The sequence below is a fragment of the Trachypithecus francoisi genome, unplaced genomic scaffold, assembly GCF_009764315.1.
Source record: "Trachypithecus francoisi isolate TF-2019V2 unplaced genomic scaffold, Tfra_2.0 Lachesis_group1, whole genome shotgun sequence".
Taxonomy (NCBI): domain Eukaryota; kingdom Metazoa; phylum Chordata; class Mammalia; order Primates; family Cercopithecidae; genus Trachypithecus; species Trachypithecus francoisi.
In genome coordinates this window covers 160,494,669-160,521,599 of record NW_022681454.1, presented here as the reverse complement: position 1 = coordinate 160,521,599, position 26,931 = coordinate 160,494,669, and the positions used below count along the sequence as shown (strand labels likewise).

At 34.0% G+C, this 26,931-nt stretch overlaps 1 protein-coding gene across 2 annotated transcripts in view; it reads left to right on the top strand.

The window, feature by feature from the left end:
- The window catches only part of SPOCK3 (SPARC (osteonectin), cwcv and kazal like domains proteoglycan 3), a 490,780-nt gene that overhangs the window by 298,588 nt on the left and 165,261 nt on the right, over positions 1-26,931 (top strand). For both annotated transcript variants that reach the window (XM_033215626.1, XM_033215625.1), the window contains one exon: positions 26,752-26,875. In XM_033215626.1, the coding sequence (XP_033071517.1) occupies positions 26,752-26,875 (124 nt within the window). The remainder of the gene's footprint in view (positions 1-26,751; positions 26,876-26,931) is intronic.

Genomic DNA, 26,931 nt, shown 5'->3' with positions numbered 1-26,931 from the left:
GAAAAATAATATTTGGAAAATTAGGTGCACAATAGACAGTTCACCCTGAAAGAGAGGGAATTCAGGATGGGCTGCTCATAAGGATGAGATAGAAAAGATCAGCACTCAGGAGACTTCCTTAACGGGGTCTTACATTCTTCATAAGGAGGTGGGAAGAGGAATTACTAGTAAGTAAGCACTAGTTGCTAGTAGTAAGCACTAGTAGTAGCAACTAGTGCTTACTAGTAACTCTTCTTCCCACCTCCTTATGAAGAATGTAAGACTCCTGTAATCTGCCGAGTGCTGATCTTTGCTGTCTTATGTTCTGGGTGCTCATGCACAGTAGCTGTACATGCTTGCTCATATTTCACATATCTCATTAGCATCTTAAATCTCTTTCCAGGGGTTTGTTTTTTATTATTATAATGAGCTAAGGGTCAGTTTGAGGACAGGTAAAATCAAAATACACATGCTGACTAGAAGAGAAAGTCACTACTGAAGATAGCTTTGCTTGAATGAACTCAATTACAATGCAAATGCTGAGGCCTATTGTGTTGATTGTACCGACACCATGGTTGCTGCCTCCCAAGAACATGGTCACTTCCTTGACTCCCTATCCTACCTCAGCTGCAGAATCCACAACTGTTTGTATAGAATGGCCAGTGTCTCTGTTGTGGACTTCGTTAGGGAGGCTGTAGTGGCTGAAACTCAGACCAAATCACCTGGTGATTCTGAGAGAAGAGAGGATGTTGTAATCTAGGCTCATACTCAAAAGGTAATTTCTAGATATTATTATATCATCATAGTCAGAAGGATAACTGAATCACCAGAACAAATATTTCTTCTCTCCTGAGAATCATTCCTAGATTGTTTCAGCAATGGTAGAAAAGGTCATTGACCAGTCTGACTGCTCACCATGTGTGACATATACACTTGGTCATTGCATGTTCATGTCCATTTTCCCCATGTATTTTATTAATGCTATTTTAAATGTCTTTGCTTTAGTACTACAGAAAACGTTAATTTTTTGAATCATTAAATCAAGTTATCTGTTTATTGCCAAATAAAACCGGAAAAAAAGGAACTCAAATAAAGGAATTTTACCTTATGTGTTTCTAGTTTCTCTTAATTTTATGTTTCTAGTAGCAATGGCCTTAAACAAGATAAATAAATTCAATTATGTTTACCAATTTTGTTGGAAATATATTCATTGGAACAGCTTGTCCTCTATTAAACAAAAGGATAATGTGATTTATTATTCAGAATATTATGATCAAGACTCTGGTTTTGAACAATTTTAACAAGACTGAGGTGATTAGATAAGATCAATTTAGAAACCAATTAGTATTTAATGAGCTCCTACTATGTATTATATGTGCTACAGCCTCTTCCTCCCAGGCCAGTCACAAACTTAGACACATGTTATTTGCCAAATAACTTCTCTTCCTGTAGATCCCAGCTCAAGTATCATTTTCTGCATGGAACTCTGGATCTCCCTCCTTGCACAATGGCACTCACAATTTTGCATCTATTTGGTCTTCTTTAAAATTCACAGTTCTTCCCACCCTACTGTTATCTTCATAAGAAGAAAATTCTTGTGAGATTTGCTTTTATTGCTTTGTTGGTATTCTTTTATGTATGCTGAACTCTTTTATCCCCATCATCTTGTATAGCCTATTTTGCAGAATAAATAGTAAAGTAAATATGCATTGAAAGAATAAATGAAAAAAATAATGAATCCATGTTATGGATATGACATTAACTCTCAACTGCATTCTCCAAGTAAGTTTTTGCAATCTATTTTCATTACCCTCCATTCCATCACCTAGTTTTTAATTATGTTACATTACTAAAATCCATCTTTTCTTTCTGAGGGTCACTTTGGAAAAAGAAAGAATCTATGTTCTACCAAATACTAGCTTCTGGTAGGGCAAGCATGCCATTTAACTGTATAGAGCCTCTATCTTTGCTTTGTAAACATGGATTATAGTACATACAAACATATAAACATGTTTTATATGTTTCATAGGATTTAAAGAGAATCTCTCTGTGTGTGTGTATGTGTGTGTGTGTGTCTTTAGCTACTCAAACAATAGATACTCAGAAAAGGTTGGTGTTCTTATTCATAACCACTGGTAAGTTTGTCTTGGCACGTTAGCACCTCTTTTCTTGGAACTCTTTTCTTCTTTAGCATCTGTGGTATCACACTATATGACTACCTTTTTTGTTTAACTAGAGTGTGGTGGTACTATGTTATGTTGTATTTATTTACTGACTAAATGTTGATTATGTTTTTTCTATTGTCTTCATTTTCTTCTCTTTTTTACCTGTCTCCTAAAAGGGTGTGCATGAAATAATATTTTTTATTCTTTTCTCCCACATCCTTTTTTTTCAGAGATTTCATTTGTATCTATAAATTAAAATAATGGCTTCACATTTTTTATCATGAATTCTAAAACTTTGTACTTATATTCTTTTCTGAGTTTGTTATAAACTTGCAATTACCTACTAAACATTTTGTACCAGATTAATTACCAGCATCTGAAATTCAAAATGTCTTTAACTAAAGTAATTATGAATATATACTTCCTGTATTCATAATTCATTTTATAGAAATGTAAGTTTACATTTCCCAAATCAAAGCTTCAGAGGAAACTCATTCTTGCACATAACCAATGGTAAAATGACATCAATCTCTCTTCCCAAGCGGTTTTTATGTCTGCTCCTTCCATATCTACCAAAAATCTACCTTTTGTTGTGACCAGGACAAATACTTTGGGTTATAATGCAAATCTCAACTATTTTTTCACACTATGTTCTTACACATAGTGGAATTCAGCTAAAAGTAATCAATTAAAAACAAATAAGTTCTCAATGTGTGAATATCAAGGAAGATTCTTCTAAACAACCGATTATCAAAGATAAAGTTACAATTAAGGTTAACAAATGTTTCAAACTGAATGAAAACAAGATTATCAAACATGAAAAGGTGAAGACATTTGGAATATAGATAAATCCGTGTTAGTGTGAATCATATAACCTTAAATTTGGTATATTAGAAAATTTTTAGAAAGTTGAGAATTATTTTAGGTATTTAACTCAAGACAGTAAAATAAGAATCAGTCATTAAAACTAAGAGAATAGAAATAAGGAAATAATAAATGTAAGGTAAATCATTAATCAAATATAAATCAAATACATAGTAGAGAAAATCAGCTCACCTGAAGTTGGTTTTAGGGGGACTAACTAATAAAAAAGATTTACACCTATCAAGAATTTTCTAGAAAAATAGACAAATCTCCAATATCGAACATGGGAAAAGGTGTGCCACTAGATAAATAGAGATCCTACAGACGTTAAAAAGATCCTAAGTGCTAGTTAGCAACTACTTTACTGTAATAAATTTGGCACTTTTGATTAAACGTACAAACTTCTAGAAAAATTTAACTTATCTAATTCAAAACAGAAATCTCTAGACATAGGTGTTTTCCTCATTAATTATTTTAAATATTTAATGATGAAAAACAAATATTGTATACACACTTCTAATTAATAGGATTTGAATTTTTAAAAATTACTTGTGATTAATAATATTAAAATCAGGCAAGAACTTTTAAAAAGTATATGTTAACATTGCTCATGAATACATATGTAAATTCTTTTTTAAAATTAGCATAGTCAAGCCTATGTAAAATGATAATACATCACAGCTCAGTATTGCTTATTCTAAGAAAATAAGCTAGTTTGGTTTAAAATCTAAAAACTAGTCAATGTAATTAATATAATAAAAGAAATAAAACTTAACATCCTCTCATTAGATGCAGATATTTATTTATTAAATTTCAATATCCCTCAATACTAGTTCATGAAACCAAAAATGGTAGGAAAAATCTAAACTTTCCAAACCTGACCTTTTCATACAAATTCAGTTAATTCTAGCTCAAGCCTTTTAGTAATCCATCATGATCTTTTTTTATTGTATACCACATATAACCTTTAGGCAAATCTTGTTATCTCTATCTTCAAAATATATTAGAGTACAGCCACTTCTCATCGCCTCCACTGCTATCACTTTTGTTTATACCAGAATCATGTCTTGCCTGTTTTATTGGAATTACTTCCTAACTATGTGGCTTTCTGTGTCATCCTTGTCTTATTGTAGTTTTGTTTCAGTCTACACAGCTGAGAGTGATCTTTTTCACTCCTCACATTAACACTCATGCTCAAACTCTATAATGATCCTTCTTATCACTCAGGGTAAAAACCAAAATGGTTTTTACATTTACAGTGGTCAACATGACTTTGTCAAGAGTTGTGTAAGTTTTGGGATTTTACCCTACTTGCAAACTAAAAGTTAGCCTGTTATTGTTTCATGAACGCTGGCAGAAAAGCATGAGATTCCTGGCTTTGTTAAACTAGAACTTTATTACAGCAAAAGCAGTAGCCAGAGCTTCATATTTGTGTAGGTTCCCCATGTCCCAAAGTTCCATGGGCACAGTACTGATGCTGAAATGGATACCATTTCACACATTGGACTGCAATTGAGAAGAAGAACATCGAACTTGGAACTTTGCCACTTTTATAGTAAGTGGGAGTAAGCCTGCCCTTTGCTGAGTTAGATATTATCTCAAATTCATGGTTGTTGGATGGAAATCCAACCCCAGGAAACAGTTTGGATAAGGAACAGTCAGAGCCTATTCTTGGCATACCCCACGAGAAAGTACAGGTGGCCAATCCCCATGGTGGACTGACTCCCTTGACAGCCCCATACGTCTGAGCTTCCATTACAGTTCTGACCTTTTCTTCTACCATTTATACTCCTTGCTTATCTGACTTTTCACTGCTACTTGCTATTCCTCTAACAGGTCAAGCTGACTGTTTTGCTTCTCAGAGTGACTTTACTCACAGTTTCCTCTAATTGGAATTTTCATAGATTCTTCCTTCACCTCCTTCAGTTTTTTTTTTTTTTTCAAATGTTAACATTTCAGCTTTTAGCTTTCTATATAAAACTGCAACACAACCACTTTTGCTTCTTTGTTTGTCTTCAAAGTACTTATTACCATTTAAACTGCCTTTCTGGAAGGCAGTGAAATGAAGCAGGAAGCATTTCATCTTTGATTTGAAAATTTGCTTGTAGCAATTTATGTGCTAGAAATAATCAGACCAGATCTCATAGAGGTATGGGGAAGGAGTGTTCATCACAACATTGTTTTAATAATCATAAATTATTAATATAAATAAACACATATCTAGATCTTATAGATTATTCTAAGTAAATATCTATCTATCTATCTATCTATCTATATATATCATTTCTAAATACAAATATATACCAAAAAACTGGCATGGGATATCTTTGGGTGGTGATATTATGTGTGACTTTTCTTATGTATATGGTTGCATAATTTCTTGCTATTCTCTCCTGTTTGGAACTTATTTTTCTCCATTGTTTTCTTTATATTTTGTTATATGGCTCATATTTTTCCTCCTCTTTTTATGCATTATTAAGAACTATGAAGAGTTTGAGATTTTACCGTACCTGTAATCTAACAAAATCTGCCTGTTTTCAGTCCATGGATGCTTGTAAAAGACTCCTGTGTCACAGATAAAGGACTTGATTACTTGTGAAACAGAAGGCAACATGGAACGTCAGCATATTTATTAATTCCTCTTGTTCCTAGTCCCATGGGGCAACATGGATGGGTCCAGCTAGATACCTGCACACACCATGGATTGCATTGCAGAAGATCCTGAACTTAGATAATCAAGACTTTATAATGGTAGTAAGCCTTCCTCTGTTTTACTCTAGAGGAAAACATTATATTTATTATAAAGGACAGTGAAAAATTATGCCCTTTCTCTCAGAGGAAAGCATTATCTGTATGTTCTAAGTCTCTTTGCAATTTACTCTTCCTCAAAAAGATTGTCTAGCAGAGCAGTTGGTGCCTTGCTTATAAGAGGAGCAGACATGAAAGATTCACATGAATTGTCTCCTAACATTAATAATACATGTTAAATACTAATAATGATGAAAAATTTCCAATTTGGAAAGAGAATTGAGATTTCCTGTGAGAGAGAGGTGAGGGAAAAACATAACTTTCTGAAAGGAATGTAACCAGTCAGGGAGGGATTTGCTGTGGAACCAGCAGTTGAGCCGAAGTTATGGCTGGGCATTCAGAGCCAGGAGAGCAGAGTGAAGAGAGAGATGGGGAAGTCAGGGAATGCCATTGCCTCCAAGTAAGGTGAAGGCCTTCTTTGTTTATGTAAAGATCAAAAGGAAACCATTAAAATTTTAATTATAGTTTTTTTGTTGTTTGATTGTTTTGTTTTATTACTTTTTAGCAAGATAGTGGCAAAATTAGATTAACATTTGAAAAAGCTCTTCAGATTTTAGCATAGAGAGAGTCAAACGGGATTCACAGAGCCCTTTTAATGTTATTCATAGTATCATCATTTTAATATTGTATTAATGAAATTTATTCACGTTTGAAATTTGAGTAAATTTGGCAATCACATTTAAAAAAATTCCCCACAATACCTTGTGAGCAAATTTATTAATGCATGGAGTTGTCATTGCTTTTATCCTTACTAGGATTCTTATTACAAGTATATGTGGCTACTTCCATTGATTGTTATATCAACAATCAACCTGTTAAATGAAAATCAGAAGGATACTAGACACACAAAAAGTCTTTCTCCTATCAATTAGATAGTTCTTAAAATCAATTTAGTTTGCCAAAAAACCACTTTACTTTGTAATATCCACAGAAAAAAGGAGAGTGAATAAATTAAGCAAGTGAATGTTTTAACCTCTCTCTATTTATCTATCTCCTATCTATGCATCCATCCATAGATCAAATAGACGTCATTCTCATGAAGTTGAATTAAGCAATTAATTTAAATTGTTTTCCTCTAGATTTTGTTTCAGTGAGAAACAAATCAATTGACATTCACCAAATTGGCATTTTTAGCAACAAAAATCTCCCAACATTACACTTTATTATAAAACATAATACAACTTTCGAGGAATTCACTTGTGGCTGGATTTTCTTAAAGAAAGTTTGTTTAATAACAAAGTTCATATCAAAGATAAATTATCTGTATTGGATTAATTATCATATTGTTGCTTATAGTTTTGGTACCAGGATAAATACTTGGTCTGCATTTGATGGAAAAACATTATATTATGTGAAAGATATCTGACCACTTGCGTAGGAAAAAGGCTCTTGAAAATTTATATCCGAGAGTACACACTTTAGGAAATTTCTTGATAAAATAGATATGATACTTTACCATTATTTCCAGAATAAAATAATACTGATTAATAACTCATGTGACATATTTGGCTGTCTCTTTTATACATTAATTGTGGTCTTATTGAACATTGATGAGTTAAATAATGTAATGAGTTAACATATTTTCAGGCTTATTACTATGGTTCAGGGATGTGTTCTTAAAATATGCATGCCAAATGCATTACTCTGAAAGAAATAATGGTAACAAATTTGAAATTTGTGTTTCTGTCAATACTTAGAAAACATCACAATTCATATTTTCTTCCTCTATATTTCTATATTCATAGACTTTAAATGTGTAGAATGTAGGATACAGGAGAAGTATCACGAAAGGAAGAGAATAAAAGACCCAAAATACCAAGAGTAATAGGGAAGATCCAGTAGTAATGGAGAGGGCACATCCAATTCCCCAACAATTTTCTGCCTAATGCCTATTGAGATCCTGATACTGGCTACTCCTTCTCTCTAAAGAAATGTAAAACCTTTAACTATGTCCCTGTTCTAAAATCAGAATTAGAAAATATAACACAAATGATCGATACTTGGGAAATGAACTTTAGAGTGAAAATAAACACAAAATATAAATCGAATGCTCTAAACAATGAAATGGCGGTAGATGAAGAATAGATACTAATTATTGTCTATTATTCATGGTTTTTAAAATAAATATTTTTGAGCACTTATGTATTACAGAGTATTCTAGTCATAAGGCATAGAGCAAATTAAGATATGCATAAATCTCTGTTTGAAAGGAGCTTATATTCTGGGGGAATAAAATTATAAATAAAATTAATACGGAGAGAAAATAATATTAAATATCAGGTAAACTAATGCAATGTAAGTTTTTTTTTTTTTTTATGTGCACCAGTGGATTGCTTTAAAGCAACATTCTAACGCAGGGCGAAAAGCAACTCAAAGGTTTTCTTGCCACCCACACACACACACACCTACAGTAGTGTGTTTGTATGCATATAGAAAATTGTCTCTGGGCCGGGAGTGGTGGCTCACGCCTGTAGTCCCAGAACTTTGAGAGGCTGAGGCGGGCGGATCACTTGAAGTCAAGAGTTTGAGACCAGCCCGGCCAAAATAGTGAAACCCCGTCTCTACTAAAAATGCAAAAATTAGCCAGACACGGTGGCGGGCGCCTGTAATCTCAGCTGCTCGGGAGGCTGAGGCAGGAGAATTGCTTGAACCTGGTAAGTGGAGGTTGCAGTGAGCCAAAATCGCACCACTGCACTCCAGTTTGGCGAGAGAGTGAGACTCTGTCAAAAAAAAAAAAAAAAAAAAAGGAAAATTGTTTTTGTGTGTAGGCAAATAACTACGTGTAGAATGAGACATTAATGGAAACCCTAAAATAGCCCATTTACCCATTTTGGCAAATAACAAATTGATACATTTATATGTTTAGTAACAAATCTAATAAGTGACTGTGTTTTATATTTAAAACTTAATTTTAAAAAGTGATATTAGTAATCTTATTAAAATGTAATATTATGGGACAAAAATAAATTGATCTCATGGACATATGTTTTATGGGATAATGCATGCTAACTTTCCTGTCTATGCTCTTTGCCCTATGATCACTTGACAAGAAATGCAAATGTTTTCCGTAAGTGCCTTGTATGGTAATCTAAGTGTCTGACCTTTTCATAATGTAGTAATTTATTTTTAGTCATTTCTCTTTGATTTATGGTCCTCATGAAAGGTTGCTTTTTTTCTTTTATCATTTTTATGGTGCCAGCAGAATTATTAAAGAGTTGTCTACTGAACTATGACTATCATTGTCTTTTTTTTTTTCACAAGGATAGAATACTAAAAGGATTTATGTCAATTTCATAAGACTACCTCCTTTCTACATAAATACACTTGTTGCTTATAATGACAGAGGAAACTATAATCAACGATTATTAAAATGACCTACACACACATAACACAAATAATAAAAGAGGTATGTTGACAGCTTTTATGTATGTAAACATTTATTACTTTGTGTTTATGGCTCAATCTTTACTGCCTTTTTTTCTTTCCTTTCATCTCCAATATTTTGAGGGAAAATATATTTTCCTTGTAATTTTATTAAAACTAGTTCTTTTTTTAATAAAGATTAGTCATGTTTCTAGCAAAACATTTTTTATAAACAAAGTCAGACAATTACATCTAGCAGAAAAAAGATTCAATTAAAAATAGTATATCAAATTAAGAAGTTAGAGAGTTAAAAGTTTATTAGAAAGTATTCCAAAACAAAACAACTCTACATCATGGTTCATTTTCCTCATTTGAAACTTTAAGTACGTCATTTTTTAAACATTATTTAGATGAATAGTTCTTTTTTTAAATTTTAAATTATGTTCTCATATTAGACTAATAATTTGCATATATTAGACTAATAATTCAAACTAAGTAGGGTGTGGGGAACAGCTAAGAGGAAAAATCATAAAGCTAATGGATATCTTATTTTCCAGTTTAGCAAGGTGGGTAGTATACGTCTTGATTTTGTACTTAAATGAAGCAGCACCTCCCAAGAGCACTCGAGAACTAAACAGATAGTTGAGAAGAACGAGTTCTTGAATTTGTGAAGAATCTGCATAAAAATGGGAGATTTCTGATTAAAAAAATGACCAGGATTCACAAAATCACTATAAGGATATTCAAACTACTGAAATCTTGCTCTTTGGAGTTGATCCCCCTGAGATCTTCTAGGAAGAAAATACTGATCCCAAGTTTGAAAAAAAAAAAAGTAGTTTAACTGATCTATAATCTGTTTGCATCTACATTGTGAGCACAATAAAGAAGGAAAAATTCAAAACATTCAGTTTCTGAAGCACTTTGACATCTCTGGGAAGATTTTGAATATGCATTAAAATCGATCAAATTACTCACTTCTGCAGTGGGAAGGAATAGAAAATTACCCCTGAACTAGTATTCTCAGAGCACTAAACCATCAATTCAAACCAGAACACCTCTGCTATGTGTTTTAAACATAAAGCTAACAGTCTACCTTTCTTTTTAAAATACTTGCTTTTGTTAGAGCTGTTTTGTTTCACAGTAATACTGAACAGAGGATGCAAAGATTTTCCATGTACCTCCTGCCTCCACACACTGCAGAACCTTCCCCATTATCAACATATTCCTCCAATGTGGTGCATTTGGTACAATCCATAAACCTGTATCATTATATCATTATCACTCAAAGTTTTTTTTTTTTTTTTGAAACGGAGTCTCGCAGTGTTGCCCAGGCTGGAGTGCAGTGGTGCGATCTCAGCTCACTGCAAGCTTCGCCTCCCGGGTTTACACCAGTCTCCTGCCTCAACCTCCTGAGTAACTGGGACTACAGGCACCCGCACCACGCACGGCCAATTTTTTTTGTATTTTTTAGTAGTGATGGAGTTTCACCATGTTATGTTAGCCAATATGGTCTCGATCTCCTGACCTCATGATCCGCCTGCCTCGGCCTCCCAAAGTGCTGGGATTACAGGCGTGAGCCACCGCTCCTCGCCTGGCCTTTTTTTTTTTTTTTTTTTTTGTCTGAGACAGTATCTCACTCTATTGCCCATGCTGGAGTGCAGTGGCCTGATCTCAGCTCACTGCAACCTCTGCCTCCTGAGTTCAAGCGATTCTCCTGCCTCAGCCTCCCGAGTAGCTGGGATTACAGGTGCCCACCACCACACCTGGCTAATTTTTGTATTTTTAGTAAAGATGGGGCTTTACCATGTTGGTCAGACTAGTCTCGAACTGCTGACCTCATGATATTCCCGCCTAGGCCTCCCAAAGTGCTGGGATTACAGGTGTGAGCCACCGTCCCCAGCCTCAAAGTCCATAGTTTACATTAGAGTTGACTCTTGGTGTTGTACATTCTATGGGTTTGGACAAATTTAAAATGACATGTATCTACCATTATACTGTCATACAGAGTAGTTTCACTAAAAGTCATCTGTGATCTGTCTATTCATCCTTTCCTCTCTAATAACCCCTAGCAACTGCTGATCTTTTTTGTGTCTCATAGTTTTGCCTTTTCCAGCATTTCTTGTAGTTAGAATCATACAGTAGGTAGCCTTTCCAGGTTGGCTTCTTCCAGTTAATGCAGTAAGGTTTCTTTTTAGTGCTGACTAATATTTCATTGTCTGGATATACTACAGTTTATTCAGTCACTTACTGAAGGACGTGTTCCTTGCTTCCAAGTTTTTGGAATTATGAATAAAGCTGCTATAAACATCTGTCTGCAAGCTTTTGTGTGGACATACCTTTTCAAACCTTTTGTGTACATACCAATGAGTACAATTGCTGGATCCTATGATAAGAGTATGTTTAGTTTGAGAGGAAACTGTCAAACTGTTTTCTAATTTTTGCATTCCCACCAGAAATGAATCTGAGTCTCTATTGTGCCACATTCTCCCCAGCTTTTGGTGTTGTCAGCGTTCTGAATTTTGGCCATTCTAATAAGTTTAAAGTGCTATCCTGTGATTTTAATTTGCAAGTCCTGAATAACATATGCTGTAGATCAACTTTCAGTATGCTTATTTGCCATATGCATATCATCTTTGGTGAGGTGTCTATCAAGGCTCATTTTTAAATTGGATTTTTTTTCTTATTGTTGAGTTTTTAAAATTATTTTTATATTTTGAATAACAGATTTTTATCAGATATATCTTTGGCAAATATTTTCCCCCAGTCTCTGGCTTGTCTCCTCATCATTCTCTTGGCACTGTCTTTCACAAAACAAAAATTGTTAATTGTAATGAAATACAGCTTTTCAATTCTGCCTTTCATGGATCATACCCCTTGTGTTGTATCTAAAAAGAATTTCCAAAACCGAGGTGATGTAGATTTTCTTCTCTGTTAAATTCTAGGTATGTCATAGTTTTGCATTGTACATTTAGGTCTGTGATCCATTTTGAGTTACATTTTGTGAAGAGTGTGACAACTTTATGGGTATATTCATCTGTTTTCATGCTTCTGATAAAGACATATCCGAGAGTGGGGAAAAAAAAAAATAGGTTTAATGGACTCACAGTTTCATGTGGTTGAGGAAGCCTCACAATCATGGCGGAAGGTGGAAGGCACTTCTTACATGGTGGCAGAAAGAGGGAATGAGAGAGAAGCAATAGTGGAAACCCCTTATAAAACCATCAGGGCTCCTGAGACATATTTCCTACCACAAGAACTGTAGGGAGAAACCGCCCCCATGATTCAATTATCCCCCACCGGGTCCGTCCCACAAAACATGGGAATTATGGGAGCCACAATTCAAGAGGACATTTGGGTGGGGACACAGAGTAAAATGATATCAATGGGATACTTTTACTAGTCAGATTGTAAAGTATTATTATTGAAGAAATTATTTGAAATTATTCTACATTATATTTTCCAACAATTAGATCCATATTTTCTACCTTAACTTCATATTAGTAGTTTTTCTGTTGTAATTTGCAGCTATAAAATATATATATATGGATTTTTTAGAGAATTTACAGTCCATTGCTATAAGTCACCTCTCACCTCTTTTTTCAGAGATTTAAGCATTATAAAGCTTGAAATTAAAGCATTCTGAATTTTTCCTCTTTCACACCTTATGGAAATGTTGAAATGAGAGAGAGAGACTCCTCTCTTGCTTTACTTTGTTCAATACGGCCATTGTCCCTCTAAGTGTATCTCAGAGGGTCCTTTTTGCAGAGTTTGAGGTAACAGGGTATTAGTTACTAACTTGCTAAAACAGAACTCGTGATGATTTTTGTCTAGAAATAATTATGGCATGCATACCTATTGCTAGTTTCTCCTGAGTCTCACATAGAGGAAAAGGAGGTCAGGTGTCATCAGGAAGAGGTAAAAGTTAACTTATCTCTTACCAGCTCTTGGGTTGCTTGGACATAAAGGCAACATTTTAAAATTCTGTCAAAGAAACTAAAAACTAAGTTCAAATATTCATCAGAAAAAAAAAAAAAACACCCAGATATCAAACCTTCCCACAGTATTACTTCAAGTGAGATCTAAATAGCATAGCCTGAAGCAAATACCAAAGGCAGCCATTTTCTGTTAAAAACATGTATACTATTCCTCAAATATTTGAGAAAACTGAAGTTCTACAGTTTTGGTCATTCATGGTGAGTGACTATGAGTATGCTGACCCACTCCTAAGGGCCCATAGGATTCACATAATTATTGAATGTGAGATTCCATGAATAATTCATTAACTGCGTGATCATTTCTTCTCATGTTCTATATTTAGTAAAGCTTTACCATTTATTCAACATCTGTGTTTCACTCTGGTCACAGGGCTTGTAAAATTTAGCTTAACCAAAGGAGTTTTTGTCATAATTTATTTTCTCTTGATGACTCTGCTATTCAAATAGTAATTTTCCTATAAAAATTTTCTCTAAGCTTTGAAAAAAATCTGTCTAATAATCATTCAAGTGGTTGTGTAAATGTATGAGTGTAAATTTATGTGTGTTACTTAGAGAAGAAGTTTATTTTATTTTCTACTAGAACATAGATATGTTTGCATACTTGTTTAAAGTGAGTTGTTAAACAAAAACTGGAAAATAAGTTTAATGCCTTCATGTGGTTCCATGAGTTTTCTTAAAATAAATTGGATTTTGGATCTCTTTCACTTTGCACGTTGGGAAATGCACAAGCACAGCATTGACTCTGAGGTATATTTTGTTGAGAATTGTATTTTTGCTTTTAAAATTTTTTCACACTCTCAAGTCCAACACCGAGATTCTATGCTTTGAAAGTTAGAATAGTTTGTAAATATTTTTTTTAAAAATAAATTTTCCTTGGAGTGGTTGAATTGATGTCTCACTAGAAACCAAGAAGGCTAGAAATCATTTTCTATTATTTCATTTTTGACTGCGTTAAAATAATTTGTATTTTAGATATCAATATGTCTAGATGGCTTCAAATATCTACATTATTTATCATAATGCTACAACAAATTTACCCCCAAATTTCAGTGGTATCACACAATATAAATGTACTTTTTTTCATACATGTTAAACTAATAAGGGTATTCTCAGCGTCAGGCAAGGGAGTGAGGTCTCTTTTTCGTTGATTTGGGGAATAAGTTTTCTTTTTTCTATTTTATAGCTCTACTATTTCTTAAAGCAGGGTCAAAAACTAGACCTATGTACAAAATCCTGCTGACAGTCTTTTTATGTAGGACCTGAGAACTGAGAATGGTTTTTGTATTTTCAAAGAATTGGGGTAAATAATCAAAAATGTAATATTTAGTGAGATATTAAGTTATATGAAATTCAATTTCATTGTTCATACAAATGTTGTATTAGAACACAGCTATGGGTACTTGTTTATGTATTGCCTGTTCTATAAGCATGCTTGTAGAATTTCCTTCTCTAGCCATGCAGTAGTAATAGATAAGCATAGATATTTTTCTCTATATATATCCACTGACATTTGTGGGACAAGATTACTATAAAGTTATATTTAATCTGTTTCTGGGAAGTGATTAAAGTAACTTAGGGAACCCCAATCCTAAATAATGTAAGTGTTACTTTTATCAAATCAGTGTTAAAACAAAATTCTAACAAGAAAAACAAATGAGAGTAAAAAAGTATTATTATTTTACCAAAAGTATATAACAAGTTGCACTAGATTAAGTCGCCTATTTCAGCTTCTCTTCAATATGGTGGGAAGACAGTGGCTAACTCCTTGGCAGCATTTTCCAGGTCAGTTTAATTTAACCATGGGATCCACACCCTGAGACCCACTAACCTTTTTCTTCAGCCTAGCAATTCCACTTACCAGCCATGTGTTCAGCAAACATGATAAGTCATTAGTCATCTTTCTACGCCTTTCAGGCATTGTTACTGAGGGAGTTGGGTAGTGTAGACAATTCTTAGCCTGCAGTATATTTTATGGCCTCCAGTTGCTCAGAAAAAATTGTCAGAAGGGCAAGAGAGACTGTGGTGAGCATTTTTCAAGGGGAAATTAGCATGAGTTTATAGATTAAATGGATTTTGTTATTCTAAAAAGTAATGTGACAAACCAAAAAATGCAGTAAATTAACAATGTTCTGAAAGTTTAAAGTATTTTTTAAAAGCTTATATAAATTACTCTTCCAGTTAGAGTTGTGAGGAGCCAAATTTTTAATTTCCTAAATGCTTGCTTCCTAAATGAGTAATGGAAAGCATTCTAAAAATTCTAAAACACAAGGCAGAAAAGAGTCTTTGATAGGCTGAATCTACAGAAGGAAAGAAATTATGTTAAATGCTTTGTCATATTCCTTTATATTATAGCATAAAATAACATTTAGGAAAAAAAGATACTTGTTTGAATTCAGTGGCAAGTTTGTTATTTTTATTGTGTTCTAACTGACTGACTTTTAGCACAGCAAGCTAATGTCAACCTTGGATGTCACAAAGCCTCTATCTTTCCCAATTCCGTGACACTAAGCCTCATACCCACTACTTTATTTCAGTTTTCCTCCAGTGACCACTACTGCCAAATGCGAAAGAACAAAAAGAAAACCCCATTGTCATTAGTCCCTGCTCTAATAAAGTTTAGGGTCAAATGAGGCATGTTGATATGCACAACATTTTAAATTTTTAATGCAGAAAAATGAAGTCTATTGTTTTCTACTCTTTACAACTTTAACCCTTATGTAGTGTCTAAAAATCAGTAAAGTGTAAAAAGTAAAAATGGTGCTGAAATTCACTGGGAAATTCGATGAATTTAAATACCTTTTATTTGGGATCCTACAGTTGGTCTTTACTGGCAGAAGAATCAGTTAGACCTGGCTGTGGTTTGTGATTAAGACAAAGCATAGATGGGTACAGTCTTGTGGCTGCTAATGAGCAATGTGTGAGTCCCAAAATATCATCATGGACCATACATTTTTCCATTAGATGTAAAAGAATTGATTAGACAGGGCAGAATATACTGTCTATGTGAATTTATGCATGGGATTAATTATGACATCTCTCCAAACTAGGGATTCCATTCCTGAAGCTTTTTTGTTATCAGAGAAATAGAATCTCTCTTTTCTGAGTACTCTCCCTGTTGTGAGCTAAATGATGGCCCAAAATATATGACCATATCTTAGTTCCCATAATCTGTGAATATCAGGTTATAAAGCATAAGAGTGAATATTACTATATGTGCCAAAAGATACGGTTAAATTAAGGATCTTCAGAGGAAGGATTTATCCTAGATTATCAGGGTGAGACCTAAATGTAATCACATGTATCCTTATAAGAGAGAGACAGGGAGTTTTGACATGGACACAAAGAGGAGAAAGTGATGTGAAGATGGAGTAGAAAGTTGTAGCTGTAAGCCAATAAATGGCAATAGCTACCAGAAACTGGAAGAAGCAAGGCACAGATTATGACCTGAAGACCACCCCTCCCCCTGCCCGGGCGAGTGTGGTCCTGCTAGCACCTTGATTTCAGTCAAGAGATACTGATTTTAGATTTTTAGATTCCTAACTGTGAGAGATTAAATTTCTGTTGTTTAAATCAGCAAGTTTTCGGTAAAGTTATTACAGCACACATAGGAAACGAACATCCCCCAATCTTAGAAACTCTATTTCTGGAAGTGTGATCTAACGAAAGGAAAGACAGGCATGAGATCGGGCAAATTGCACAGAGGTCCGAATGCTTGGTATGTTGACTCCGAAGTATGCTGAGATTAAATTCAACTTATATGCAATATCATACTGTGATTAAAATGACATCTTTCACCGCCCTGCTGCTTCCTGCGTGCTTGTGAGTGGAGTTCAACAGAAGTTAGAAATATTTGTAGGCTACAGAAAGTGACCTTTGCTCTAAATGAGTCCATAATCTCCCAAACTTCAGAGTTAGAGAGATAGCATAAGGAAGGAAAGAGTAGGTATTAGGCATAGATATGTCTCCTAATGTCATGAGAGATGTCATTAGAGCACGAAAGGGACTCGGAATTAGGGGAGTATGAGTATAAGTTGGGTTAAATAGGAAAGATATGGGTGATTATTAGAATTGGCAAGTCATATAAAAGCATAAGGGGAGTCAGAAAATATTTACAAAGTAATGGAATCAAAGTCAGGACCCCAAAGATGAATGTAACTTCATGAGATAGGCTCTATATTGTCCCTATAACTTCCTGTACTATAGAAAAATCCTACTCCAAGCTACTCCTATTTTTTTGTCCACCAATAAATTCTGATTTCCATGAATGTAATGACTCTGTCCCTCTGGTGCCACTAGCGTGTGAAATGGTTCCTGAATATATTGCAAAGCAGTGGCCTCCATCTTTTTGGCACCAAGGACCGGTTTACAGGGGAGTGGGGGATGGTTTGGGTATGAAACTGTTTCACCTCAGATGATCAGGTGCTAGATTCTCATAAGGAGCACAACATCTAGACCCCTCGTGTCCATCGTTCACAATAGGGTTTGCACTCCTATGAGAATCGCTGGCTTGCTTACTGCTCACCTCCTACTGTGCAGCCCTGTCCCTAACAGGTGACAGGTACTGGGCCCCTGCCTGGGTGTTGGGGACCCCTGTTGTACATTTATGAGTAAATAAATAAACAGTATCTAGAAGGGTGCATAGGTACTATTTGTAGTTAGAAGATGATAATTTATTGGGAGAGATAGTGATGGAAATTTTAATGGTACCTGATTCAGTTCATAGAACATTTATGTAGCTGTGACTATAAGTAATAATATATAAGTAACAATAATAAAATTGTTTTTGAAAGCCTTTTTTATAGTCTTTATTATATAGTATAAAGTATTGAGATACAATTCCAGGAGAACAGTTCCTTGTCCAGTGAGTCTGCCCTTACTCCTGGTTATACCATAAAGAGTCAACACGGGCCAGGCACAGTGGCTCAAGTCTGTAATCCTAGCATTTTGGGAGGCCAAGGCAGGTGGATCACAAGGTCAAGAGATAGAGACCATCCTGGCCAACATGGTGAAACCCCTGTCTCTACTAAAAATACAAAAATTAGCTGGGGGTGGTGGCGTGTGCCTGTAGTCCCAGCTACTCAGCAGGCTGAGTCAAGAGAGTTGCTTGAACCCAGGAGGTGGAAGTGGAGCTGAGATTGTGCCACTGCACTCCAGCCTGGCAACAGTGTGAGACTCAGTCTCGGAAAAAAAAAGAATCAACTCATGCTTGAAAGTATACTCTTCCAGGACAGGAAACAAATACAATCTGATAGGAAAATGCTATAGGATAAGATATTAGGCTATCTTTTAAATTTTATTAATTACTTCTTAACTTGAAAAACTCAGACATGCGATTGGGCAAATTGCTGTACTTGAAATATAGCTGTTAGAGCTAATGCAGAGTGGAGGTTTCACCCCCAATCATTTGTTTCATCCTGTAAATCAGACTCAGGCAGTTTCTTCTTTCTTCTTTCTGCAACTTTCCTTTTCCAACAAAGCAGTAAGCTAGGAGAAAGGCAATGACAATGAATTTCACAAAGACCATGTATGAAGGAAAAACTGTGTTTTGTTTCCCTCAACTTTGGATAGCCTTTAATGACCGTTTGCTTAAATCAAATGCAGCATTTAATTGTTAAATGGCTCTGCTCAAGCTTTCAGATCTATTTTTAAAAGCAGCTAAAACTATTGGCTTCTGTTAAGAAATTTTTTTTAAATTAAAAGATTTTTTCACAGTCAAGACATTTATATATATATAATGTGTTTTCAAGAGTCAAACAGAATATTTTTCCACATCTTTTAGGAAATGTTGCACTGTTAGTCATTTTCTTTTGGTAAAATATTTTTCTCATTTTAAGCTGCATATCTGTCACTGTTATTTTTAAAATGTGAATACATTTTTCTAAATATAGAATCTCCTTGATATTTAAGAATCACATATTTTTATGAACTCAAATCTTAGTTCACACTTTGCTCAGTGCTGACATTATAAGCTAGTTAAGGTTAAAATAGTAGCACAGTTATTGTTTGAATGCTTACTTTGCTTATGAACATTAATATCTTGAATGAAAATAAATATACCTGTCAATGCAAATTAAATAGAACCAATTCATACCTTAGTTAGTTAATCCTTTTACTAATTCAGAATCTAAATTATGATATTGTATTCCTTATTTCACTATATATAAATTTCAGATTTAATTAGGCAGGAGGTATACTCTCCAGACACCACCTTGTAGTTTGGTGGTGATGGAGATTCTAACTAAAATTTGAGGTAGTGATGCTGTCATTTTTGACCTATTATGTTAATGGGTCTAGAAATTTATGGGATATTGAAATGTGGTTTTCCATTACATTTAAAATTTTATATGTATGCTTATGGTAGGAAACATGAATGACCCAATGAAAAGAATAACCCTGGAAGTCCACATTTATGAATTGTATGCACCAGAGACTTGATAATTAAGCTCTGTCAATTTACTTCTTCCTAGCCTCACAATTTAAAGGCTAATACACACTGTATAAGATTGTTAAAATGATAAACAATGTAACACATATGTGTGTCACATAAAGCTATCAGCATACATGTAAATCTAACCTTAGATTTATTTAAATACTTGATTTATTTCCTAAAATATTGCATTTTAATATTTTGTTGATTTAAAAGAAAAAATAACTTTCTAACACTTCTTTCAATGAAGATAACTATACATAGCTTTTAATTAGGTAATTAATTTATCTCACATGAGATTATGAATTCTTAATCTGTTGACCTGCATTTTACTGGAAATGGGTTTATAAAGATTTCTGGTCCATTATAACTCCTGGTAATGACTCTTTATATCTTATACAATGAAGATCATTTGCAGTTGAATATAGCTTTTTAAATGAAGAGGTCTTTAGTAATTGAAATAGTGTGGAATTACATCTGTGGAAAGAGTATGGACCTGGATCACTACAATCTGAATTTGACATCATCTACATTTTATACATTTCAAAGCTATTTTACTCATTCAATCTGTTGAGGGTCAGATTGAAAAGGAGATTACAAATATGCAGTCATGTCATTTGTCGTGATGTCTATTGAAATTTTGAAAGAGTTTATTGATGCTTTCAATAATTATGAATATGCTCACCACTTAAAAAATCGTTTACTTGACAGCATATATTATTCAAATATGATAATAACTGGATCTGCTCAAAGAAATTGGTGCTCATTATAAATTATCCACTTCTCTTTAAACTCTAAATCCTGATGTTTAAAAGCTCTGTAAAGCATATACTTTAAATCAGTGATTGCTTTGATTTCTTGGTATCTTTTCTGCATCATACTAGTTGGCCTCATAAGCACAGTTCATATTGAAAATTGATTATTACCATCATTCTTTAGATTGTGTCTTAGTTTGTGTTGCTAAATAGGAATACCTGATACTGGCTTAATTATAAAGAAAAGAGGTTTATTTGTCTAATGGTTCTTCAAGCTGTACAAGAAACAAGGTGACAGCATCTGCTTCTGGTAAGAGCCCCAGAGTGCTTCTACTCATAGCAGAATTTGAAGGGGATCTGGGGTGTGCAGGGATCACATAGCCAGAAAGAAATCAAGACAGAGAGGCCAGGCTCTTTAAGTAATCAGATCTCACAAGAACTAATACAGCAAGGACTCACTGATGGGATGGCACCAAACCACTCATGAGGGACCCACCCCTATGACCCAAACACCTTCCCACAGGCCCCACCTCCAACAACAGGGATCAAAGTTCAACATGACATTTGGGGGGAAAAAACATGCAAACTATATCAGATTGTAGTTAATTTATCTTAGGAATAATTTTAAAAGTTAGTTTTTATTAATTACTTCTACCACTGTATTTAAAATATGTCTAAAAATTATTTTTTGTGTGTGAATTTCTGTCCTTCAAAAATACATAGAGCAAATCAGGTTGTTATTCATATTGTAGAATGAGCTATGTCAAATGATTTCTTCTATAACATCCATTTTTAATAGCAACACTGTTAATAACATTTTCTTTTATAAAGTATTTTAGTCTACAGCCTGAACCTATACCACCCTGAACCTATCTGACCTCTTCTGATCTAGGAAGCTAAGCAGGACTGGGCCTGGTTAGTGTTTGGATAGGAGGCTGATAGAATACTTTTTTGTATTCATAGAGCATATACCTTACTTAAAATTTATTTCTTATGGCATTTTCCTTTAATGCTCAAATTCCTGACATACAATATAGAAATCATTTAAAGTAAATAGTGTTCATTGTAAATTTAATAAGTTCCATGTAGGCCTTTCCAGCTTTTATATAATTTTCTCGCACTGAAAGATAATTTACTGCAGTCAGCTAATAGCATCTGTCCTTTGCTAAGACCCATGGCAAAATGTAATAAAAGTAGCCTTCTTTCCTGAGAAGTTATGACCAATAGGGAAGAGATCATGACTTGGCAGTCATGTCTTAAGAAATAATCCTACCTCAACTCTGGCAGAATTTTAAAAAGCAAATGATTTGGAACATGAAACAGGATACTGAGTATACAGAATAAATATATCAAGTTACCGTCAGTTGAGATATTCCACAGAATATCTCTTCTGACTTGAATGTTGTTTTATCAGATTATAATCAAATCCTTCTGTTGATAATTAAATTAATATTGGTATGTATTAGTTAGTTTTCACACTGATATAAAGAAATGCCCAAGACTCGGTAATTTGTAAAAGAAAGAGGTTGAATTGACTCACAGCCCCACATGGCTAGGGAGGCCTCAGGAAATTTAACAGTCATTGGGGAGGGGGAAGCAAGACACCTCCTTCACGAGGCAGCAGGAAAGAGACAAGTGAAGGACGGACTTCCAAACACTTATTAAACCATGAGATTTCATGAGAACTCACCCACTATCACGAGAACAGCATGGCGGAAACCGCTCCCATAATCCAACCACATCCCTCCCTCCACACGTGGGGATTACAATTTAATATGAGATTTGGGTGAGGATACAGAGCCAAACCATAACTCTCCTAAGGTAAATAAATAATATGTAAGCTGGCATTTTATTCTGCTTGCATATTTAGGACCTTGAGAACTGAGACTTTCTACTATATGATATCAGATTCAAGAACTACAAGGTTTAAGAAAAATATTTATTTAGAGAATCAATATGTTATACCATTTATTTTTACGATTTCTTGTTTCTTGACATTGTAATGCAAATATTATTTGATTCATAGATATGCATTTGTGGAAATTCTGCCTCTTTTCACACAACCACGCTACATTTTATTTCCCTTTATTCATTGCTTATCATATGACAGGGCCCCCTCCATGTCTTTCATTTGCTACCTGAGAGAGCCCAGCATTGCAACTTTAGCATTTCTAACTCTCTCTTTTAACACCCAACCTCATCCTTCACCCCATAATGACATATTTTCTTCACTTGTTAACACTAAATCAAATCCTAAAATCATAACATATGGCCAATAAGCACTATCTACGCTTCTAACTTTTGCTAAGGGTCTTCATATAAGCAATTTTATTAAAGATTTATAGACTCATGGATTACTCAAGATCAAATGATCCATAATAATGAAACCTGTCATTGCACACGTGAAGAAATTAAGACTGAGGAAGGTAGGTGGCTTGCCAAGGCTGATTAATGAAATGGGCGTATGTTAAATTTAAGTCAAGTTAGAATGAGAGGGTTTTTTGTGGTTTTTGGTTTTTTGCTAACCATTTTGGTGACATCATTTACCCTCTTTCAGAAATCAATGTAAATCCTGAAACATGGAAGTTTTGTTCAAATTATTTTGTTAAAATGAACAACAAGATTAACTTAAACAGAAAACTAAGTAGACCATAAATGAGTAAATGGATGTAGCAGCAATTAACATTATAATTATTAGGAAAATGAGACTGTTGAGCTTTCATATGAGACTGATGCTAGAGACATACTGAAGGCTACAGTGAAAGTTAAATCATGAATACAAGATAATAGTTCAGGTGGTAAGAAGATAATATGATTCAAAGGCCTAGAAGTGAGTCGTCTAAAAGAACACTAGCAATAGTATGAATTCCTCTTTAGTTATTAGTTTAATTTTCTAGCTCTTAAAAACATAATAATATTTATAATTATATGAAGCTAACTTAGGGCCTTGAATCTGGAACCTTTAAAACGAATGATTCTGAGAGAAAAAGAAAAAAGAAAACTTGAGTTTGTTTATTATATGTTATTCAATTTTCTTCATTTCCCTGAGTTCCAAAATACAATTTTTTGCTTCTTAAGGGAAGGGGGTGTGACCCTGTATAGGATGCAGTTAGAAACTAAATAAATTTTTAACTTAGATTTTTAGAATTGAATATTTATTTGAAAAGATGAGTCTATGGAAGTCATATATTTATTCCAGTGGAGCTGCTGTTGGAAGATCAATTTCTGAAAATGTTCAGAGTTTTTCAGCTAGCTTAGGTTTTGTACTTTATTAATGGAAACAGGTTGTATCACCCTATTTGTTAATAATTTAAAACAACTAACTGCAAATGACCTTCGGTGTATCAAAAAATTAGATGTAGGCTCAAAAGTTAATCTTTTCTGCACCTAGAATATTCAGAATAATGTGCCTAGTTGTGCTCTTCCCGGATCTAATTTCTTCCATGGGGCATTCCTCTTGCCACAGTTGCCAGACAGCCATTCTCATAGCCTGAGGCAAGTACACCTTTCCCTAATCATGTCGCTTCACACATCTTCACCTATACTATGACTACATAAGTGCACTTCTCTCTTAGAAACACATTACTCTCTCTTAAATGGGGCCTTCAAAATATAATTAAAAGCCAACCAACAACAGATGATTTCCATGTATATATAATTTATATAAGTTTACATATTTTATGTCATACATAGATATTAAATCAAGTGTTAAGTTTTTAATGTTATATCTTCATCTACTTGGCTAATTTTTCTAAGAACAAAACAAAAATTTCAATAGACTATGAAGAACACTAATTCTGAGAACAATCTCTGATGCCAAACCAAACACATTCTGAATCATAGGAAACATTTTTATTATTATTATTTTAAGTCCTGGGATACATGTGCAGAATGTTCAGGTTTGTTACAGAGGTTTGTTACATGTGCTATGTTGGTTTGCTGCACCTATCAACTTGTCATCTAGGATACATTTTTATTAAAGGAGTCTGGAAATGCAAAAATGTCTTCCATGATGAATAGTGATATTACATACAGGTGCAGAGGTGATATCACATAGAGTTGGACTTATATAAATTTGTAGAAGTACTTTTGTATTCCCATAAGACTAAGAAATGCATTTGTATATTGTTGGTGATTATATTTCACTCCAGCAAATCCTGACCAGCATCAAAACTAAATAAAAAGTGCAATTTTTATTGATACACTTTAGGAATATGAACACATTTAGTGTTCCATATGGTTAAAACTGGAAGGAATAAGAATTATCTTGTTTTGCTTCAAAATTTATTCTACAAGTACATTACAATTTTACTTTTTGAGCTCATTTCAATGTCACAAATTTCTAATAAATCTTCAATTTTTTTTTTTTTTTGAGATGAAGTTTCACTCAGGCTGGAGTGCAGTGGTGTGATCTTGATTCACAGCAACCTTCGCCTCCTGGATTCAAGCGATTCTCCTGCCTCAGCCTCCTGAGTAGCGGGGATCACAGGCATGCACCACCATGCCTGGCTAATTTTGTATTTTTAGTAGAGACGAGGTTTCTCCGTGTTGGTCAGGCTGGTCTCGAACTCCCAACCTCAGGTGATCCACCCACCTTGGCCTCCCAAAGCGCTGGGATTTCAGGCATGAGCCACTGTGCCCAGCCAAATCTTCAAATTAAAAAAAAAATTACTTCTAGTTATATTTACTCTTAAAAAAAATTGAAAGATTTTCTAAGTTGTAAATGTTATATTTATAAGATAAATTTATTAATACAACAATTTTTAGTTTCCAGATCTCATTAGGGTTTTTTTAAGTTATATGTGTTAAAAAAAGAAGAGTGAGATGAAGTATAAAAGAGATACAGAGTTGGGATATAAACCTAAGCATAAAGAACATACACATCCTATTTTTTTTACTATAATCCTCTTTTGCTCTAATAAAATACTTTTCACTGATTAGAAGCCCAAACTTGCTTATACTTTCCCCAATGCATCTGAAGAGCAAATAATTTTGCATAATTTCATGTCTTGTTTGATTACACACAGTGAAAGTTCAGTGCAAGTAGAACATTTTATTTTATTTTTTTAATTTCTCTCTGCTACATTTTTGTAATTTATAAATCTTGAAGTGTTACGGAATAGTCCAAGTTTTTCAATCATTGTTTTATTTCTCACTAGGATATCGTGCCAATTGTTTTTCAGGAAAAATTTGCATATTAATTTTTTCTCATTGTATGTATTATAAGATGAACTTTGTAGCAAAGCAAGGTTTTAATGTGGTCTTTTGGCAGAATGTGCGAAACTGAAATAAAGAGAACGTATTTGGAACTATGATAGGCTTCATGAAAATCTTTTCTGAGAGAGAGAAAAAGAGAGAAAATAATCAACGTGTAATGCCCAGCCCACCCAAACTCTGGCAAAATTTGAAATACATAGTTCAAACTTCTTTACTTATAATGAAAGTCCTTAAAATGCGTCTTGATAGTCTTTTGGGACCACTATTTTGTAGATTTGACATATTCATGAAAAGAAAACAAAAGGCACAAAGAAAAAAAAGTCTCTAGTAAAACATCTATTCTCATCCTGACATAGGCATCAAATTACTCTCTCCATAAGCAGTTGTAATAAACGAATATTGATTTACTACAGGACTTCTAAATATTAAATGTTTTTATATGAATTCTCAGTTACTTTTTTTTTCTAACTTTTAAGCCATTTTCCTGACTCTGTGTAAATTGTTCACACAAATAGGCAAAGGAATAAAGCAATTTAACTAAAGTGGGGAAACAAACAATTGTAAGTGTAGGTAGCAGAAGAGAATGCATTTTTTTCAAGTTATTCTATATCAAAGCCGCATGGATCTATTTTAGGACACTTTTACACAACAAAAGGAGATTTGCTGTCACTAAACCTAGTAATTTAGCTTTCTAAATACTGGTAAATGCTGGAAAATTTTAATTCTTTGTTTCTGTTTTCTCTAAAAGTAAGCCACTCTTACTTTTAGGCACCCAGTGAATTAGGTGTCATCTCTTATATATTGTTCCTAATGGAATGTAAGGACGGCTTTTAAGAAGGTGCCAGATGTGTGAGTCCTTTATTGCTGAGCAAGTGTCGCTTCTGTTTCTGAGGCTATGAAAAGGGTTCGCATGAAGAAATACAGCCATCATTTATATGTGACTAGCAGAATATATTTAAGGGACATATTCCTGTTTTATTAGAGGCAAGCCTTGAGATAGAAATCAAAAGATTATAATGAAAAATATGGCATGAAATAATAAATTAAAAATGAGAATCGTTTGTTGATTCTAATGTATCTTCAGGAGTTGGAATGGCAGTGGACGAGAGGAATGAGCTAATATAAATGCATGTTCTTAAATAAATATGCTCAATATGCTTGCTTTATTTTTTTAACAGGATGAAAGAAGCAGGAGTAGACCATAGGCAATGGAGGGGTCCCATATTATCCACCTGCAAGCAGTGCCCAATGGTCTATCCCAGCCCTGTTTGTGGTTCAGATGGTCATACCTACTCTTTTCAGGTAAAGACACCTACAGTTGTTCAGTATGAAATAAGTGATGAATACATATTAGTAAA